The sequence below is a fragment of the Octopus sinensis genome, linkage group LG11 (assembly GCF_006345805.1).
Source record: "Octopus sinensis linkage group LG11, ASM634580v1, whole genome shotgun sequence".
NCBI lineage: Eukaryota > Metazoa > Mollusca > Cephalopoda > Octopoda > Octopodidae > Octopus > Octopus sinensis.
In genome coordinates, this window is record NC_043007.1 from 49361311 (window position 1) to 49384165 (window position 22855).

The following is a 22855-nucleotide window of genomic DNA, read 5'->3' on the forward strand; positions in this document are numbered from 1 at the left end:
CTTGGACTTCTATATTTCTTAACTTGTCTTGAATTTCATGCAGCCACTCCACTTCATCATTATGCATTATTATTATCATTATCATTAAGGCGGCGCGCCGACAGGATCATTAGCACGGCAGGATAAATGCTTAGTGGCATTTCGTCCATCTGTATGTTTTGAGTTCAAGTTCCGCTAGGGTCGACTTTGTCTTTCATCTTTTCGGGGTCGATAAAATAAATACCGGTTTAATATTGGGCTTGATGTAATCGATTATCCTCCTTCCCCAAAATTTCAGGACTTGTGCCTATAGTAGAAAGGATTATTATTATTATTATTATTATTATTATTATTATTATTATTATTATTATTATTATTATTATTATTATTATTATTTCCGTTTTATCTCTGGTTTTGTTGGAACTACTGTAGTCTTGTATGCGTAGCGGGATTGCTGCCTGCAGCCTATGGTACCATGCTATCTGTTCTTTTCCTATCTAATACTCCTCATTATTCTGGCAGTACCAAGGAGGCACATTTTTGTAACAGTCCTACTGGGCACTCTATTCCAATTTCCTTGATATTCCTCTTGATGCCTTCTTATATTGTCTCCAGGGAACCATCAATGATTAGCACTATTTTCACCTTCTTCATTTTCCATAGCCGAGCTATTTCGTACTTAAACTGGTTGTATTTATCTATTTTTTCACCTTCTTTCTTTATTATTTGTGGGTCAAAGGGACATGCAACATCAGCTATATAGCACATGTGTTGTATCTTGTCGTCCACCACTAGGTCTGGTCGGTTATGCTCTACCACTTGATCTGTTTGTATTAGGAAATTCCGACTCTGCCTCTCTGTGAGGTTTGTGCTTATACCACATCTTGCCTTTCTCTAGTCCTTACTTTCGCACAGTATCCAATGTAGCACTTTTGCTACGTCATCGTGTCACCACAACTTTGTGATTTTGGGCAAGTCTAGGGCATTCGTTCGTGATATGGGCAACGGTTTCATTACAGATGAACGGTTTTATTACAGATGCGGCACAGCAGAGACACTTGCTTATTCCTCAGGCTGACGCTTCAGTTAGTGCCAAAATCTTGGTCTTGCGCGGCCAGTATAATGCCCTCAGTATTGTTATTATTATTATTATTATTATTATTATTATTATTATTTATTATTATTATTATTATTATTATTATTATTATTATGTTAACTTTCATTATTTGATTATTTCAGTATATTTGTATTGCCTAATAGATCGCAACTCAGTCTACCTATGGTTTGTAGGGCGTTATGTTTTGATGAGATATATCAACAGTATCTTTTAGTATCATTGTCTTTTGCATCTTTTATCTTTAACTTGTTTCATTCATTTGACTGCAGTCATCCGGGGGTACCGCTTTGAAGGGATTTAGTCGAACACATTGACTCAAGAGCTTACTTTTTAAAGCCTGGTATTTAATATAGCTTGTTTCAGTTTCCGTCTACCAAATCTACTTAAAATGCTTTGGTCGGTCTAGGTCTATACTAGAAGATACTTATCTAAGCTACCACGCAGAGGGACTGAACCCAGACGCATGTGGTTGAAAAGCTGCTTCTTACGACATAGCCACGCTGTTTTGTGTCATATATTTTGTGTTAGGAATTTGGAGGTATATTTACATATGTCATAATTCCCTAATTCCCCAACGCTATACCACCCTACTGTTATCATAAAGAACAGAGATTGTCTTGTCTTTTGTCCCCAGATTCTGGCTGTTTCTATTGCCAGATCTTATATTCGGAGACTTTCTTCATTTCATTCAGAGATTTATAAAGTTAGAAATAATACATCTGTTATAATACACTTGTTCTCCTTAATCTTTCAGGATAAGTATTGGATTAGCTTTACTATACCTTTCTATATGATGTGGCTTCTACTCGAGAATAGTTAGTTTGTATTTGCCTGAGATGTTTTTTTATATGTTTTACAATTTCTTTCCTGGAGGTATTTCATAAATCTGATATAATTTCCAGTGTATGATAGGTAGGGGAGGTGCCCAGAAGACAACAGCCCTCTGCTTCTGGCAGCCATATTGTGCGGCTAGGTAACAGAACAAGAATTCACAAGGTACACAAAATAGGAAAGGAGAATTGATCAGACATGGGCACGGAATTATGGATACATGCCGATGGAAGGCATCGAAGTCATCTCTGACTTGATCAACCTTCTTAAAGACACACAGCTATTTCTGGCAGTCGAGATGTCACATTTGTGACAAGACAAACCATTCAAAGGCTTTCTAACCCATACAAACAAAAGAACACCTCTCCGCTATTGTAGACATTGCTAATACTACAACAACGACATTAAAAGCAAGAACAACAGCGCCACCACCACCAACAACAACATTTACAACGTCAGTGCTAAGAGCGGCAACATGCAAAACAACACCATCAGCCAAAGAAGCAGCAGCAGAGATCCATTCTACAACATCAGCAGCAAGAACAGGTACCACACCCGAGGAAAACAATAACGCCTCTAGGGCCATCGCAACCGAGAGAATACTCAACCACACCAATCGACCAGACTACCAGCTTAGAAATGCGCGACTGTGCAGACATATCTCTTTTCCTGCCACAGATTTCTCCGACTGTTAAACTTGTCTAATGAGACAAACAGTCTGGGAAAACCACCAGAATGGACCCAGGTAGAAAGAAAAAGACAAAAAATTATAAGACTAAAAGCAAAAAGATTAGAGACGATACAGAATCCTGCAAACTATCACCCACCCACACACACTCTATACCAAGACAATTACAAACATTTCCAACGCCAAAAACACCTTCAAAAACGAAAACACAGCAATCCAGCACAAGGCATCACTAATTACACTACTATAGACACAAACAACAAGAACTTAATAAGGCATATTCAAAAATACACAGACATTACTCTAAATGAAGACATCTCACACCAACATAACGTCCCTATTCATACAGAAATTATAAAAGCAGCGGAAAGTTACAACAAACTGACAGCAAAGTATAATAAAGGAATGAGAGATTTCCGAGGAACCATAAACAAAAGACACTAGAAAGAAATGCTTGTGGAAACACCTATCTCCCCACAGAAATAAGGTAGGCGGCGTTCTTTCTGAAAGATCTGGATATCAAGATAAGAACAATCTTCCTGGATCCAACGGGGTAAGTTGGTGACACTGAATACGAACAGTAGCGGGGTGGTGCTTTCCAATTCATGGCTGTATATGCTCCGACAGCGGTAGAACAACCGCTGAACACATCACTCCCGGCTGCGAAGATTACAAGAGACCAGATGAGAGAATTAGTTAAGCAGCTGTTGACGAGGCAATTATCAACAACAAATGGCGGTTTGCCATGAAAAGGGGCAGTTATAGTAGAATCTATTAGGTTTAGTAAGGCATTAGCGAAAGACAGAAAAAGAATAGAGGAGAACGTATTTAGAAACGTAGAAGAGGCGTTTAGGAAAGACATCGCAACTGACTAGCTGACGGTGAGATTAGCTCTGGACCAGTTCTTCATCGCTAAGCACAAAGGATACATTGTAAGGAACAAAGAGCATGCTCTAAGAAACTAGGGGACGAAAACCGCTCAATGGCCTGTGTCTCAGGGGCGCAACGTGACAAGAAATCCTCAATTTGGTCTTTAGTTGACCAAAATGGACGCATGAAACTCAAACTCAAGCAGATGTGTGCGGCATTTCGGAAGCACTTTGCTCATGTGTTTGGGACTAATGGCAGTCTGGAACGCAGGATGGACTTCAGTGCCTAACTCGACGGCGTGTCACGACTCTCTTCAATGGAGGTAGAGTGTTGCAAAAAGCCGATAACAGCCGCAAAAATATGAGATGTGATGATGGGCTGCATGGGGAACAAATTGCTTGGTTTGGATGATCTGTCCTATGAACTTTACTTGCATATGCCGGACTTTTTTGGGAGCCTCTTAGCAGACATCTACTGCAACTGGCAGCACAGTGGGAGAATTCCTAGTTCTGCGAGTCGAAGAGTGGTGATACTGTTAAGTAAGAACACAAAGAAAGGGTATCAATTAGAAAATTTTAGATCCATAATGTAGATTTCAAAACTTTGACTAAGGTGTTAACACTTGTCGCTGAGGAACTAGTTGGTGATACGAAAATTGCGCAATTCCAAGCAGATCTATCCACGACACCCTCCACCTGATGCGATATAACATAGACAGAGTGGGTAAAGAACCTGGTATTGGTTGGACCCTGATCAATTTCGATCAATCAAAAGCCTCCGGGAGGGTCCATCAACAATACTTGCAAGCTATTCTCATAGTTGTTGGTTTCGGCCCCGTTTTCCGTGGTTGGGTTACCACAATGTACAGCAACATCTACTCGAAAATTTCAGTGGATGTTTACCTGTTGCGACGACCGTTCAGCATAATGCTTTCGGTCCGTCAAGAGTGACCCCTCTCGCCTGTTAACTAAGTACTGGTTCTAGAGCCATTACTTTGGAAATTGGTGGCGTTGAGAGGCATCGCGAGCTAACTAGGACGTGGGAGAACTGTGTCGGCATATGCAGACGACATAGAGTTGATCGGTACAGTTCTGAGAGTACACGAATCTCTGACAGGAGCAAAACTTAACCAAGAAAAGTCAGTTGGCCTGCAGCTTGGCACCTAGAGGGGCAGCTTCATGCGTCCAATAACATCGTAGGACGCTGGACGGAGGTACTGGATAGATTTCTTATGATGTAGTTTGGTCCGGATTTCCAGGTGGAAAAGAACTGGAGCGAGGTGACGAGCAGGGTAGCCAGTCTCACCCACAGATTGACCGGGAGAAAACTATCTCTAGGAGGTCGGACAGAGGTGGCGAATGTATACATCACCTCTGTCATATGTTATCACCTGACCGTTGTGCTTGCTCCGGTTCACATGTGATCAAATTGAAACGAATATTCTTCCACCTACTGTGGAAGGTACTTGTTCCATTGGTCAGGCGCTAACTGGAAGATTGGATGCCGTGAATGCTGTTGCGTAGACATGCGCCGAAGCTACGGCATCATCAGCGTTTCCTTAACGGCGAGTAGATATGGTCGCCGTTCGCCTCTTGACTAAGCTGCAGTTCTGGATCAAGCGCGTTGACCGAGACAGATAGCACTTCGCTTGCTTGGGGATGGCAGGGTAATTCGGGATTTTTGTGGGAACTTTATCTCGAATTACCTATGCGAACTATCCTGCTATTGGTGATTCTATTTATTAAATATTTATTTTTCTAATATCTATTTATCTATCCCTGTTATATCTTTTAATGTTACAGTGTCTCCCCTTGATCAATGTAAACCTCACCTGTTTTGTCTCTTGTATCTTGCCCTTTGGTATTGTTCATTATGTCCAGGGCCCTTGTGGCGAATGTAAGAAATCATCACCATGCGCGAGTAAGCGACAGCAGAGTATTGTAATCACTCGTCTTTGTCTTTTTGTCTGTGTGTTTGCAAAATTACTGGAAAACGGCTAAACAGATTTTCACCATATTTGGCAGAAATACTCATTGGGTTATTGACTCGAAATGATGAACATTTGCATTAACTATCTTTGAAAGAATTTTTTTTAAAATCGAACTTACAGATTTCCCGACAAGCAAGTGGTCATATTTTGTTGGCTTTCTTTTTCAAATGAATCGACAATCGTATGTATGTGTATAGATCATGGTACGCATATGCGCGTAGACATATGTGGGTACATACATACATATATACATACATACATACATACATACATACATACATACATACATACATACATAAATACATACATAGGCTGCGACTGTGTATGTATGTGTGTACAGTGATGGATTCGAGGGATTCGGTTATTTACGACACGTTTTCTTAATTTCACTGGAGTACACATACCTATAATTGTGATACTTAACGAAAAAATTAAAAAATTAAAAAAATGGAACTTACAAATTTCTTGATAAGCAAGCGGTCGTATTATTTTGTTCACTTTCTTTTTCATATGAATCGTCCCTCGTTTGCGAGGAGTATCTATCGTGTATCTATGCGCGTAGACAAGTGTGAGTACATACATTCATACATACATACATACATACATACATACATACATACATACATACATACATACATACATACATACATACTTACATACAAACAAACATACATACATGCATACATACATACATACATACATAGATATGCGACTCTGTATGTTTGTGCGCGTGCGTGAGTGTATATATATATATATATATATATATATATATATATACAATGATGGATTTGGGGGATTCGGTTATTTTTTAACTTCACCGGAGTATAAATACCTATAATGGTGTATAAATAACTATAAAAGAATTAGATCAGTGATAAAATAAGTACTAGTTGAGTACTGTGGTGGCAGTAATCGTCTAATCCCCTCCCCAAAAGTTTCAGGCCGTATGCCTACAATAGAAAGAATTATTATGAAAGCTACAAGATGTTAAAGTACATACATGCTGAGTTCATAAAACTTTTATCATAACCGTGAACTTAAATATATCTTCCTACAGGGTTCCGCTATTCCTGGTTATACCATGATTTTGGAGCTGTTTCCTGCCGACAAACGAACACTGATTTCATGCATACTGGGGGTTTGGTGGGGTATGTGTGTTATGATCCTAGCGTTGGTTGCCTATCTCATGAAATATTCAGAATGGAGATGGCTGTGTGCCGTTTTGGGGTTTCCAGGGATCGTATGCGTATTTGAAATTTGGTAAGGAATTTCTTGTGATTTTTCACACTACTTCTTCGTTTTTCATTTTCTCTTTGTCTTTTATTTATTCTTTTGCATTTTCTTTCGTGGTGAAAACTCCAGTACAAAAAGCCGAAAGATGTGTTTTTTATTTGCTTTTTTTCATATATGCTGATTAAATATCATACTAGTTTAAAGAGAAAGAAGGAAAGAAAGGCAGAAAGAAAGAAAGAAAGAAAGAGCAGGCATCACTGAGGAGAAATTTAGTTCTTTAGTTTGAATTAGCCATAATGGCTAATACGTCTTTGAAGCATCGCTTGGTCTTTAAAAACTTTAAGGGTTTTTAAAAATCGAGGAAATTTTCAGGGAGTAGATTTTCAGAAGAAAAATATTCTGGCTGCGGCAGACGTGGAACATCTCTGAAACATTGCTCAGCAATTCTAGTGGTTATTTCAAGACCCTGGATTTTTTCAGTGAAATATAATTTGCAGTACCGTGTCCCGATAGAGTATATGAGAGTTCTGTTCCTTGTTTAAATTTTAATTCTTCTATTCCGCAATTTCAAAACATATTGTTGACAAAGTGGTGTATTTCTCTTTATCCATCGATCTGAATGAGTATTTATGTTCGTTGTAGCTGATATTGAAATCATTCGTGGACGTATTAGCCATTATGGCTAATTCAAACTGAAGAAGTAAATTTCTCCTCAGTGATGCCTGCTCTTTCCTTCTTTCTTTCTTCCTTTCTTTCTTTCTTTCTCTTTAAGCTCAAAACTGTCTGTGAGTGTCAAGCACGCACTGTATACCACTGCCTTGGAGAGAGATAAGCTCCTTTGAATCGGAAGTTTAGAATTTTCCGCAGCTATAAGCTGGTTATTGAATGCAGTAAAATTACTGCTGAATGTTTGTCTTAGATTGCGACGTGGATGCTGCAGGAAAGGATGCTGTCCGAAGAAACTTAAATTATTTGAATTTATTGGCTTTGAAAAGTCTATATTTATGTATGGTTGGAAATTAAGTTTTGATAGTCATTGAAGATTTCTCTTCATGTTAGTAGTTTCATTCATGCTGTAGAGTGGGTTGAAAGAATTGTGATTGTTATCTAGGTTTTGCAGTTATGTGGGAGGAGTTTATTTGTTGTAAACTTTATTTCATTAACCTTGCTTCTTGGTAGTATATTGTTATAGTAAGAGTGGGTGGGGATTGCAAATATCCTTAAATATCATTTACGAACTTCTTTTCATTACACAACGTAACAATTTTCAAAAAAAATTGTTTATTGTATTTTTTTTATTGTTTATCAATCCATGTTTTCTGCTGATTCCAAAAATGAACTTATTTTTTGTGTATCATCAACAGTAAAAAAATATGTCGACTTTCAATGTTATTATATATTCGGTATTGTTATAATGTTCCGCTACTAAATGTATGTTTAATTTTCTCTTTCAGACCAATTACTAAGTTCTGCTACTTTCAGGGTGGCTACTAGAATATGTAAAAATTCTCCAGATACATTTTGCTATGTGTGTGGTTATTTATATTGGAAAAAAGCAGGTATTACAAAAGATCATGAAAAGTGCCAAATTGTGGATAGCGTACAGACTCTATTTCGGAATGCCCATGGGTGACCAGGACAAACCATGGGCCCCACATGTGATATGTGGAAGCTGTCGATCTGCTCTAGAAGGATGGTTAATAGGTACAGGAAGGTCAATGCCTTTTGCCATTCCAAGGGTATGGAGAGAGTCAAAGAACCATCACAATGACTGATTTGTATGACCGCTGTGACAAAGTACAGAAAAGTAAAAGGAAGAAAAGCTCTTCAGTATCCAGACATGCCATCATCTAGAGCACCTGTCCCACATGATGAAAGATTACGAGTACCACTACCGCCAGAAAATATTTCATCTGAAGAGTCAACAAGTAGCAGCAGCTAAGAAATGGAGGAAGCTTTCGTACCAAGAACAACTTCGGAGCCTCACTTTCCAAATCAGAGTCAGTTAGATGATTTAATCAGGGATCTGGATCTTACTAACTCAGCAGCTGAACTTCTTTCAACAAGGTTGAAGAGATGGAATCTACTGGGGAAGACTGCAAGACATCTGTGTACCGCAAACACCATGAATAATTTGAAATTTACTATGAAAATATTAATGATCTGTGTTATTGTAAAGATGTGATTTGTTTGTTTACTGCTATTGGACTCAAGCATGATTCTGCAGAATGGCGACTGTTCATAGATAGCTCAACACGAAGTCTCAAAGCAGTGTTTTTCCACAATGGAAATAAATATCCTTCGTTGCCTCTTGCATACTCCATACAGAAGAAAGAAAATTACGATAATGTCAAAGAAATTCTCGACAAAATAAATTACGCTGAGTTCAAGTGGGACGTTTGTGGTGATTTCAAGATGCTTGACTTCTTGCTTGGCTTGCAAGGGGGATACACAAAGTATTCATGTTTCTTTTGCTTATGGGACAGCAGAGCTCATGGTCATCATTACAAGCGAGTATATTGGCCCCCAGGAGTGGAACTGCACCCAGGAATGTTAAATGTTCTCAAACAGATTCCAACAAAATCTTATTACCCCCACTTCATATCAAACTCGGATTGGTAAAACAGTTTGTGATGGCCTTAGAGTTTAGAGGAGAAGCTTTTCATGAAATTTGTCTTACGTTTCCAAAGCTATCTGAGGCTAAGATCAAGGGTAGCATATTTGTTGGGCTCCAAATAAATGCAATGTCAAAGTCGAAGAAACTGGAGAGAGCGATGACAATAGATGAAAAAGAAGCTTGGTGTGCTTTTCGTGATGTAGTTCGTGGATTCCTAGGAAATCAGAAGGATCCTAATTGCAAACAGCTAGTAGCATAGCTTATTGAAAACTTCAAGAAAATGGGTTGTCATATGTCCTTAAAGGTTCATTTTTTGCACTCTCACCTAAATTTTTTCCCCGAAAACTTGGGTGATGTCAGTGAGGAGCATGGTGAGAGATTTCATCAGGACATCGCAACTATGGGACGAAGACACCAAGGACGATGGGATACTGCTATGATGGGAGATTATATATGGTCAGAAGAGATGAAGGTATACACTCAAGAAAAAATCTCGATCCTCAAAGCACTTCTCATCTTAAGAAAAGAGTTATCAAGGCATTCTCAGTGCAGAGTTTTATTGTTTCTTTTTGTTCTAACTAATATTATACTTCCTAAATACCTTTCAATATATGAAAAAGTACTAAATGCTGTGTAATTATCCTTACAATACAAGAACAGATTGAACCAACAAAGTGCTGTAGAGAAGAAAAGTCACAAATATAACGAGCAAACGTGAAATTAAGAATAAATAAATAACTATCGATGTTACGTCAAAACGAATGTGATTTTTTTAATGTAGTGGCAAAAAATGGATATTTGAACATTAAAAAATACAAATAAACAAAACATGTGTTACATTGTGTTATGGACAAAGAGTGAGCGTTCTTGTATATATAAATGGTTTTCTGGAAGAGTGTTGTGTTCCTGCTATCAGTTTTAGTAGTTTTCTTTTTCAAAATATACTGTTTTTGCGGTGTGAAAGTGTCCTATATTTTGTGATATATATATTTTGCATATTTTTCTCCCTTACTTACGTTCACTAATATGTATATGTACGTGTATATTCATAAATACACACAGAGACACAGACGTGTGTGTGTGTGTGTGTGTGTGTGTGTGTGTGTGTGTGTGTGTGTCTGTACACATATCCAAAGAGGTGCTGGAAATTTCCTGACATTATGTAAAATAAAATGCTGGAGGATCAGTTGCTTATGGTTTTATTTAACATATACCCCTCTCAGATTCCCATTCTTATTGCAGTGGTCCTTAAGTTTTTCCAAGCCTTGTGAAAAGAAATATGGAAGGTTGTGAAAATACGGAAGCCTTGTGAAAAGAAATATGGAAGGTTGAACCTACAAACAAGCCTCTGAAGCAGCAATCAGTTCCGAACTGGAGTGAAATTTCGTTCCCTTGAGTTGTTTTTTCAGTTGCCGAAAGAGGTGATAGACGGAGGGGGCCAAATCAGAATAGTAAGTGAGTGGTCTACCAATTTGAAGCCAAAGTCGCCTATTTTCTGTAGCGTTACATGTGCTGTGTGTGCTGGTGCATTGCCCTGCAAAATGCAGGGTACCACGACTTGGATTTTCCATGGCGTTTCTGCTCCAAAGCTTCACGTAGTTCGTCCAACAGAGACATGTAGAATTCTGCATTAATGGTGTAACCCTTTAGCAAGTATTTTATGAGGAGTACTCTGTCTTTGTCCCAAAACACTGAAGCCATAATCTTTCCAGCTGACTTCTGGGTCCGAAACTACTTAGAATGACGTGAATCGCTGTGGCGCCACTCTATTGATTGCTACTTAGTCTAGGGATCATAATAATGAAAGCATATTTCATCTATGGTGACTAAATGAGATATAGCGTTCCATCCATGGTGCAAACTGGTCCAAAATAACCTTTCATGTCGTCTCACGGATGCGCTTCTGGTCTGCATTCAGGCATTTCGGTACCCATTTTGCGGAAAGCTTTTTCATGTCCAGAGTGTTATGGATGATGTAGCCAACTCTCTCGCAGGAAATCCCCAGAGTCTCAACTATGACTTTGGCTGAAATCCAGTGATCCTAGAGAATGATGACGTGCACCGTACTCACGGAAGTTGGTCGTTCCGACCTCAAAAGGATCAGTCCGAAACTTCGACAACCAGATTTTCACGATGGATTGAGATGGACAGCCATCCTTTAAAACTTCCTTCATCGCGTCGTGGATTTTCGCCACCCTTTTGTCTTAAAAAGGAGGAACTTCATGACCGCACATGCTTTCGTTTTACCAAGATCCACTGTAGGAACTGCCATCATGCGTTAAATCTGCAAAAAAAAAAGTAAGATATATTGCATGCCATCATGACTTTTTGCATATCATCTGAATAGTTGTCCTGCCTCCTCTGCAAAGGTAACAGCGCTACCCTTTCACAAAACCCTGAAAGCCAGGAACTTTTCAGCATCCACTCGTATATACGCATATACGTGTATATATATATATATATATATATATATATATATATATATATATATATATATATATATATATATATATATATATATATATATATATACACATATATATATATGTGTGTGTGTGTGTGTGTGTGTGTATTATATATACCCATATATACGTATATGTATATATATGTATATTTGTAAGCATATATGTATGTACATTATATATATGCACATACATACGTACGTACATACATACATACATACATACATACATACATACATACATATTCATATTCATATTATGCAGGTACTTAAGAGAAAGCATTCGATGGTTGTTCACAAAAGGGAAAATTGTAGAAGCCGAAAGAATTGTGAAACGCGCTGCAAAACTTAACGGAGTCGATTTCGAAGCGGCATGGACAAAATGTCTGAAATCTAATGAATCTGCTATGGAAATGCATCGATTAGGTGAACAGTCCAAAGAACTGATTGACAGAAATGGAACAAACCCTGAAGACGAAGCCAAAGTTCATCCTAAAGAAACTGCGCTTGGATTGTGGACCATGATCAAATACAGAACAACCAGAAACATGACACTAGTTATCATGTTCGCATGGTAATTCTTCTTCATAATAATAATAATAATAATAATCCTTTCTATTGAAAGCAGAAGACCTCAACTTTGGGGGAAGGGGATTACGTTGATTTCACCGGGCCCAGTGCGTAACTGATGCTTATTTAATCGATCCCGAAAAGATGAAAGGTAAAGTTGGCTACAGCGGAGTTTGAACTCAGAACGTAACGACGGACGAAATATCGCTAAGCATTTCGCCCGGCGTGCTAACGATTCTGCCAGCTCGCCGCCTTAATAATAATAATTATCTTTTCTACTCTTGGTAAAAGTCCCAAAATTTGGGGGAGGGGACCAGTCGACTTGATCGACCTCAGTACGCAAGTGGTATTTAATTTATCGACCCCGAAAGGATGAAAGGCAAAGTCGACCTTGGCAGAATTTGAACTCAGAACGTAACAGCAGAAGAAATACGTCACCTTTATAATAATAATAATAATAATAATAATAATAATAATAATAATAATAATAATAATAATAATAATAATAATAATAATAATTCTTTCTGCTATAGGCACAAAGCCTGAAATTTGTGTGGTGTGGCCTTGTGTGGTGTGGCCTAGATTTTGACCACAAACTAACTGTTCATTTATGATAGAGAAACACTTAGACACCGACGTGTCTGTGTTGTTAAGTAGATCTATTTGCATCCTCGTGGTTTTGCGTAGGGCTTTAAGCAAAATCCGTCTTTTATAATCTCATGTTGATCAATGCCTTCTAAGTATATTGTAACTGGAATTAGTGCAGGTAATATGCACAAGTCTACCTTGTGCTATATTCTTTCCTTTCCGTTCTGTTTTTTTATCCAGAATAAGTCACAGCTCTAATTTATTATATTTTGAATTTCTTATTGAGCATGCATTTATACATGTGTATTTATGCATGGATGTATGAGTACATATATACATGCATGTATATCAGCGAATAAGCTAAGCATCATAACAAACAGATGGACATCGAATGAATTTCTTTGTACTGAATTACAAGCAATCCCTTACCAAATTTGTTCTTCGCCAATGTAGTAAACTTGTTATCATAATATATAGTTTACAAATTATAATACAAAATATACTATTAATAATTTTATTGATAGTGACTTCTAAGTTTTGCAAATTGTAAGCGTACGAGGACATGATATCAGTCACTGTTTTCATAATTAAAAATAACATATATTGAATCTATAATTTAATGTTCGCATCTTTCATACTCATAAAGCTATCCTTTAATTAAGCAAAATTCCTTATATTTGGGTATGACAGACGCAGGATTGTGAAGACAAAACCAGATATTGGAAATATATAGCTCTTGTAAAAGATTCTTTACATTTACTGAAACCCCAGTCACACGATCCGGCAGAGTCCTGCGAGCAGGCGTTAGGTGCCTGTTATCGGGCAAATTTAGCGAGCAAACCAGCGGAACGCTCATGTCTGTCATTGAGCGAAATCCCCAGACAATGGTGACATACTTCGTGGTCTACAGCTGTTCTTAGCTGTTCATGCAACACACCATGGTTACACTCACCGGCGTTCGACTACGACTTCTACCAAACTCACTGTTAATTTCAGAAAGTTAACAGCAACGTCTTAGAAGTTCAGGACTCGTGGTAGATACATAATTTATTTTTAACCTTTTACTTATTTCAGTCATCAGACTGTGGCCATGCTGGGGTACGGCCTTGAAATTTTATTCGAAAGAATTAACCCCAGCTCTTATTTTAATAAAGCCAGCAAATTATTCTATCGATGTCTTAAGTCGAACCGCTAGTTTACTGAGACGTAAACACACCAACACCAGTTGTCGAGTGGTGGGTGGATGGGGACAAACACAGACACACACGCTGATATATATACATGTATGTATATACAACGGGCTTTTTCAGTTTCCGTCTACCAAATCTATTTACAAGGCTTTGGTCAGCCCGAGGCTATAGCAGAAGACACCTTCTCAAGGTGCCACGCAGTGGGATTGAACCTGGAATCATGTGGTTGGGAAGCAAACTTCTTACTAAACAGCCACGTCTGCGCCACAGATACATATAAGACAACAATAGTTATATTTGATAATTTAAAACAAAAAACTGAACACTATGTGTAATAATACTTTTAAGAAAGAACAAAAGCCAAATGTCTTGTTTTGTTTCCTGTGTTTCAGGCTGATTACCAGTGTGACATATTTCGGACTATACTTGACCTCCAGTAGTTTGTCTGGAGACCGTCATTTGAATTACTTCCTCACTGCATCCATGGAACTTCCCTCCAGTTTCGTCCTCTACAAATTATTCATGTTGTTCGTAAATATTTTATATTTGATTCACAATTCGCATATATATACATGCACACATGTGAGCGCGCACAAATAGATAGATAGATAGACTGAGAGTGAGAGACAAAGAGAGAGACAAAGAGACAGATGGAGACACAGATAGACAGACAGAAAGATATTTGTATTTGTGTGCCTTTAACGTACACACACATACACACACACTCACACACACATACACACACACATGTACACACAGACACTCACACACACACATACACACACACAAACACACACGTTCTAAATCTTCATTTAGAAGATTAATGAAGATTACAGAGTGGAGAAAACATTGATACAGAGCGTTCAGGGCTCGCTAGAAGCTTTATGTGTTATGAGATATGTATATTGAAGTAACGATGGGTGTTATAAAGAGAGAGAGAGAGAAAGGGGAAGAGAAAGATAGACAGAGAGTTGGGGTTGATGAATGAAATACTGAACATGAGATATTTGCACAGGGGTTGGTGATTGTAAGTACAATAATTTTACAGGTTTTGTTGTTATGGATACCCTACAATAACCTTAGTTCAACTGACTTTGATCAGAACAGTTCCAGTTGACATCAGCTTGCCTCTTGTTTCCAAATACATTCTATTTTCAACTGTGTTATCAAATATGCCTTGCTTTCATCTAAGACAAACGGATATGATTTCAGGCGGCAAACTTGTGGAATCATTGAAGAATTAGTTGGATTGCCTTGCCCAATCATTGTTCCAGCTTTACGCGCCCTGAACTCGAACCCCTCCGAAGCCAACTTTATCATTAGTCCTTTCAAAAACATATGCCAGTCAAACATTGGAGCTCTCTAATCACTCATTCTCATTTAATTGTATATATTTTAATTGTTTGCTTATTCATACGTTTCGTCTCATTCGATACCCTGACTCCAATGTTTGTTTTGTCTGTCCCCGTATTCACCCCTCTTTTTCTCAACCTTACGGTGAATAAAGAAATACTCTCTCTTTCAATCTCTCTCTCCACCCGCTCTCTCTTTCACTACTCCCTACCCTTCTCTCTCTCTATTTCTATCTCGCTCTCTTTCTTTCTCACTTTCTCCGTCGCTGCCTTTCTTTATTGCATTGTACGTATGACTGAAAGGTCGACTACAATATCTGAGATAATTAACTCCATGTACCAGTCTATGAAACTCATCATTCAAGCTCACCACCAGAATCTTATTTTGTACTATTTTTCAGATTTGGACGGAAGAAAGCCATCATAATTCTCATTGCTACCTCAGCTGTGACATTATTAGCCGTGGCAGTTCTGAAATCAATCGGTGGTAAGACACCTATCTTTTATCGGCAATATTTAAGCACAAAATGTTGATTATATATATATATATATATATATGACAATTCCGTTATCTAGTAAGTGATTTCATTTCTCGTGGTGAAAAGGATAAGGAAGTGTATGTAAATGGATACAGAAGAAACACCACTTGTCAATTCCAGCCTTGACAACAGAAGTCTTTCGGTGCAGTAGACCTCACAAAAGTTCAAACTACACTACATTTATATGAAGCTATTATCTACCATTAATATTTCCTATATAAAACTATGACATATCCACTGCATAAAACAAAATAAATCAATCTGAGTTAAAAATTGAATGATAACGGTCAAGTGAATAAACGAAACCAGACACTACATCAACAAGGAGAAACACATGGCGATGAAAAGGCTCAGCAGGCTTTTAAAGATAGCATGAAACAATACTAAATGTGCGTGTGTCTGTGTGCGCGTGTGGGTGCATGTGACCATTTACACACACACACACGCACACAAACACACATATATATACACACACACACACACACTGAAATTCAATGCAAACTCTAGAATGATTGACCAGAAGATCTTTATGAAACGAGATTGTATGAAGTGACATAACAAAAAGCAGAAATATTTACTTGAGTACACACTTATCTTACTGTTTATGCTTCTATCTTGAATATTCAAAACGATCGTGTAAACAGAGAGAGAGAGAGAGGGGGGGTGAGAGGAGAGGGAGAGACAGAGTCAGGCAGACAGGCAGACAGTCAGGGAAAAGGTAATTCATCTGATTTATGCAATTTTTTTTATATTGGTGTTTAGCTCTCTATGCATCGCCAAGTGGTTGAAGATCAAATTACACTGAAGTAAGGTCAGATATATTTGAATAGTCCAAAAGATTCGAAGCCAATTCTTTAAATTACCACGTTACTATTCATACATCTAGAAGGTGTCATCAAATGCAGTTTTTGGTGTGTCATCATTGAAAAGAAGATATCATCTGAACAGAGGTTTAATATATCAAATAATGTTTGAATTGAATTCATATTTACTTGTTTTCGGTTGTCAACCCATAATAATATGAGATGAATAAGCATAACATATCTTCATTTCTATCTAGAAGCCCAGAAGCAACCTGTTTTGAGTTTGTGATAATGTTGACCTCTATTTTCTATTTACAGACAGTCGCGCCATCAATACTTCTACAATAGTTTTTTCTTTGCTTGGAATGCTTGCTATCAGTGGTGCCTTTGCTGGTTTATGGTTATATACTCCTGAAATCTACCCAACCACATTAAGGTTAGCATTAATCACATATATATATATATATATATATATATATATATATATATATATATAAGCAATACTAAATATCTGAGCGAGGTATAAACAGTTGCTGCACGATATCGTGAAGTGGATGCTACTGTAGCTTGTAGCCCCAGGAAGACACCTACTCCAGGTGGCTATTGACACACATTCTGTCCCTTATCAGAAAGTGCAGCTACTGTTTATACTTCGCATTAGAGATTAATTATTGCTTGTTTACCCTTTTTCAAGATCAGTGTCTTTTCGTCACTGAAGAAAGATATATATATATATATACATTTCTTTACTGCCCACAAGGGGCTAAACACAGAGGGGACAAACAAAGACAGACAAACGGATTAAGTCGATTACATCGATCCCAATGCGTAACTGGTACTTAATTTATCGACCTCGAAAGGAGGAAAGGCAAAGTCGACCTCGGTGGAATTTGAACTCAGAACGTAACGGCAGACGAAATACGGCTACGTATTTCGCCCGGCGTGCTAACGTTTCTGCCAGCTCGCCACCTTAGATATATATATATATATATTTGCACTGGGAACCACTTCACATCAACAACCGGTGATTGTCGAACGGAAGTGTTTTGACTGTTTTTCGGATTTACAGTTGTGAGTTGAATTTTGTTGATTATTGTTGTTGAAAACTGTTGAATTGTTGAATTCTTTGTTGGGTATGCAAGCCCAAACTTATGCGGGAGCAGCAGGCAAAAGCCTGGTTACGAACGAATTACAGTTAAAAGAAATAATTACCGAGAAAGAAAATCTGAGGAAATACTACGACAGCTTCAAGAAGGAAGGAGACTGTCTGAGGGTTACACCACCTGAAGACGAAGTGAAAAAAGCGGAGAAAAAACCCATAACATACAGAACATGGAATGTGGTCCCAAAAAGAATAGAAGTAGCAGAAGTGGAAGAGATTGAAAAATGTCTACAAGAAATAAAAGGAAGAACTACCTTCTACAATAGATGTAGAAAATACGCTACGGTAGACGTTCGTTTCGAAAATGAAGATGAAGCGAAAGGGAACGCAATGATAGTGTTGAGATCGGAAAAATGGGTATTACTCCTTAGTTATTGCGGTAGAAGAGCGGCGAGGATACGAATAAGCAAAATCCCACCGGAACTTGATACCGAAAGAATAGTAGCTGCAATAATCTACAACTGCAAGGAGAACATGGACATACTTAAGGTGGAAAAGTCGAATGAAATAAACTGGTGGGGTTATGCGGTGGAAGCCTTAGTCCACATAACCATGACAGATTTGTATAACATTCCGGAGGAGTTGGTGTTCCCCGACGAGACACGACTGAGAGTCGTGGTGGAGGGGAGACCTCCAGTGTGTTATAAATGTAAGAAAAGAGGGCACATGAAGGATGTGTGTCCTGAAGGAGAAATACAAGTGAAGAAGATAACACTGGAGGAAGAAATAAGAGCTTTGATAGAGGATTTAGGAGATAATATGGAAAGTGACGACGAGTTAGTGAAGGAGAAAGAAGAGGAAAGAACAGAAGAAAAAGAGGATAGAAAGCGAACACGGGAAGGAATCACCACCCAAAAACCAAAAAAAGAAAAAAAACTAAAAAGAAGTATGCTGACGAGATAGAGGATCGAACACATGAAGAGAGAGATGCAGCAACTAAAGTGAGAGGGGGTTCAAGGTGGAAGGAATTGGAAAAATGGTCAACAAAAGTGGGAGAATGTCTGAAAGTATGCAAGGGAGGAGGAAGACCTAAAGGAAAGAATCTCAGAGCTGTAATATTGTACACAAAATATAAAGAAATTCAGAAAAAATTAGCAATAAGGAAAAATCTAGCGAGAGTGAAATTGAACCCGAGAATATACGATAACCAAATAAAGGCTGCAATAGTGGAAAAAGAGACGGTAAATAAATTAAAAAACTTGTTTTCAGATACAGCTGAAACCATACTTCGATATGATAGTTTGCCCGGAGTTATAGAGCAAGATGAATTACTCGTTTACTTTACGGACGAACACCCCTAATAGTATAACTGTAATTGTAAATGAAACTGCGAGCTTTGGGGGGCTCGTAAGGCATTTCATTTAATTCATTGTTAATATTTCATTTCATATCATCCTTTTTGTATTTTCATTATATGTACCCCATGTCCTGTATTGTATTGTTATGTCCCCTCTTCATTCAGGCCATTGTGCCTATAATAAAGAAAAACCGGTGATTGTCACACGCTGATGACGGGTCAATACCTAGAAACTCGGGTCCGTGTGTATCACGTCAAGTTGGAGATGGGAAGGATGGCTTCCCTTTGCAAATACTGATAGGACACAGAAAGCGTGTCAATAGCCAGCTGGAGGAGGGTCTTCCTGGGGCTACAAGCTACAATACCATCCACCCTTAAGGGTTAGCCACATTTAAGTGGCAAATATACTTCACGATATATATATATAGTTTATACGGGTGCAGGCGGAGCTGTGTAAGATGTTTGCTTCCCAATCACACGGTTCCGGATTCATTCATTGGACAAATGTCTTCTACTGTAGCTTGAGGTCGACCAAAGCCTTCTGAGTGGATTTGGTCGATGGAAACTAAAATAAGCCTGTTGTATATATATATATATATATATATATATATATATATATATATATATATATATATATATATGTGTGTGTGTGTGTGTGTATTGCCCAAGTTGAAGATTCAGGGAACAAATGGTAACATAGTAAAACAATCTCTTTACTCTTTACTCTTTTACTTGTTTCAGTCATTTGACTGCGGCCATGCTGGAGCACCGCCTTTAGTCGAGCAAATCGACCCAGGGACTTATTCTTTGTAAGCCCAGTACTTATTCTATCGGTCTCTTTTGCCGAACCGCTAAGTGACGGGGACGTAAACACACCAGCATCGGTTGTCAAGCAATGCTAGGGAGACAAACACAGACACACAAACACATACACACACACATATATATATATACATATATACGACAGGCTTCTTTCAGTTTCCGTCTACCAAATCCACTCACAAGGCATTGGTCGGCCTGGGGCTATAGCAGAAGACACTTGCCCAAGATGCCACGCAGTGGGACTGAACCTGGAATCATGTGGTTGGTTAGCAAGCTACTTACCACACAGCCACTCCTGCGCCTGTTTAGCTTATAGCAATTTTTCAGAAAAAAATACTGGACACATTTTTAAAAGAATTTTTCTTTAAATATTATTTCAGATTTTATTATACGATTTCTATAATTCTGCAAAATATTGTTCACAAATTTGAATATTTTCAGCCCTCCACTCCAATTTTTGTTGAAACTTAATCCTTACTCATAGCTCTCATTCTAACTGCTAACATCAAACCTTAACTTTAAATCCTAAGTTTAAGGTCTTATATCAAAATTTTAACCCTAAGCTTATCTCTAAATCTCAAACCTTTACACTGACTTTAATCTTAGTCCTAAATTCTAACACAAATCCCTGACCTTAAGATTTCTGTGTGTGGTGGGAGGATGTAGATTAGCAATCTGTTATGTTTAGAGCATACATTTGGGAAAAAATATTGAAAATGAAAAAGTACCACAAGGTACGTACTTTGAAATGGATGAAATAAAAATGGTAAAATCTTGCAATTTAGAAAAACCTGCGTTTAGAATATAAAAAATATGAGGAAATTTTCAGAAAAAAATGTAAAAGTTATGTGGAGCATTTATACTATAATTTGGATGGAACCTAGACTCGCCTCCTTATGAGAGCTCAAAATCTCTCGTGGAAGCGCCATACAACCAAAATGCAAATATATGGGAAACTACCACCTGTGTCATCTCTTGTGAAAGGTAGGAGAGTCCAGTTAGCTGGACATTGTTGTAGAGCTGAAAAAGAAGTAATTTCTACTCCTCTCCTCTGGAAGCCATCTACTCGCAATACCAGAGGGCGCACACTCTCCTACCCTGATGTAATCTCCAGGGATACAGGCATCCAGCAACAGGACCTCCGTAATGCCATGATGGACCGTGAAGTCTGGCGTAGCATGGTAAATTCCATTGTCTCGACCACGGTCGAACAATGATGATGATGATAATTTGTAAAGCAATATTAAAGCAAGGCAATACCTAAGCTGTACTATTACACCAACATGGAGCACTTAATTACTTGCAAAGAACAGCTGAGTGTCTTTTTTTTTTCAGTGTAAGTCTTTGATGTGACATTCCACACGTTTCCAATCTGTTATTGAGAAACTCGCTTGTATATTTCAGTTTTAGTACATAGTTTCAAAGACTTACAGCTGTTGATTCATCCTGTCTTTAGTCTGGTCACAGGTAGTAAATATATATGTACAAATATATGTACAAATATATGTGTTATTAATACAGAGAAAGACAAAGGAAGATAGAGAAGAGGAGACAGGGAGAGTGAGAGGTTAGGTGGTACAAATAATAGAAATATATAACACTCAGTGTCTATATATATTTATATATATCGAATACCAGGGGTAGAGTAATATGCTTTATTAAAAAGCAGCAAAAAATCACAAAAACTGTTACTCGTTCCCGTTTGTCGGACAGTTTTGTTTAGAAATATATATATATATATATATATAATCTGCTTGTTCGTTCGCCCGTTATACAGTAGTAAGTGTTGGAGGTGGAGTAAGAGTGAGAGAGAGCGGGAGGGGTGAAGAAAGAAGAGAGGAAGAAGTAGAGGAAGGTGATTAATATCACTACACACAGACCAAATAGTCACGTGGTCAGCTGAAGGTAGAGGCGAAGAACGAGTGAAAAGAATGACGAGAGAAAAAATATGAGAGGGAAGGATAAACGACGTGCGGTGGTTTGGGGGAGGAACATTTATTACGTGGTTAAAAAGTAGAGAATGATACTTTTTAACCACGTAATAAATGTTCCTCCCCCAAACCACCGCACGTCGTTTAACCTTCCCTCTCATACTTTTTCTCTCGTCATTCTTTTCACTCGTTCTTCGCCTCTACCTTCAGCTGACCACGTGACTATTTGGTCTGTGTGTAGTGATATTAATCACATTCCTCTACTTCTTCCTCTCTTCTTTCTTCACCCCTCCCGTTCTCTCTCACTCTTACTCCACCTCCAACACTTACTAATGTATAACGGGCGAACGAACAAGCAGATTATATATATATATATATATATATATATATATATATATTTATATATATATATATATATATATATATATTCTAAACAAAACTGTCCGACAAACGGGAACGAGTAACAGTCTTTGTGATTTTTTGCTGCTTTTTAATAAAGCATATTACTCTACCCCTGGTATTCGAGTACTATTTTTTCCACCTTGTTTCGCATTTATTTGATTACTCTGGTATATATATATATATATATATATATATATATATATATATATATATATATATATATGTATATGTATATATTGTTTTGACAACCTATATAACACTATTTTGCCATGCTATATGCATATTTATATTTCATTTGTAGGTCTTCAGCATCACTTCGCATTTTATTGTTTTTTCTTCCTCTTATTTACTATTTACTGTAAATCTGTAGTTTCTTATAAACAAAGTTAAGTGATTTTCCTGAAGAAGCATAA

General features: G+C 37.8%; 1 protein-coding gene across 1 annotated transcript in view; it reads left to right on the forward strand.

The window, feature by feature from the left end:
- LOC118765243 (organic cation transporter-like protein) overlaps window positions 1-22855 on the forward strand; it is a gene marked incomplete at its 5' end in the record, with an annotated part of 34580 nt that overhangs the window by 7481 nt on the left and 4244 nt on the right. Inside the window, 5 exons of the mRNA XM_036506988.1 lie at window positions 6533-6735; window positions 12052-12360; window positions 14527-14661; window positions 15888-15973; window positions 17147-17264. Of these exons, the coding sequence (XP_036362881.1) occupies window positions 6533-6735; window positions 12052-12360; window positions 14527-14661; window positions 15888-15973; window positions 17147-17264 (851 nt within the window). The remainder of the gene's footprint in view (window positions 1-6532; window positions 6736-12051; window positions 12361-14526; window positions 14662-15887; window positions 15974-17146; window positions 17265-22855) is intronic.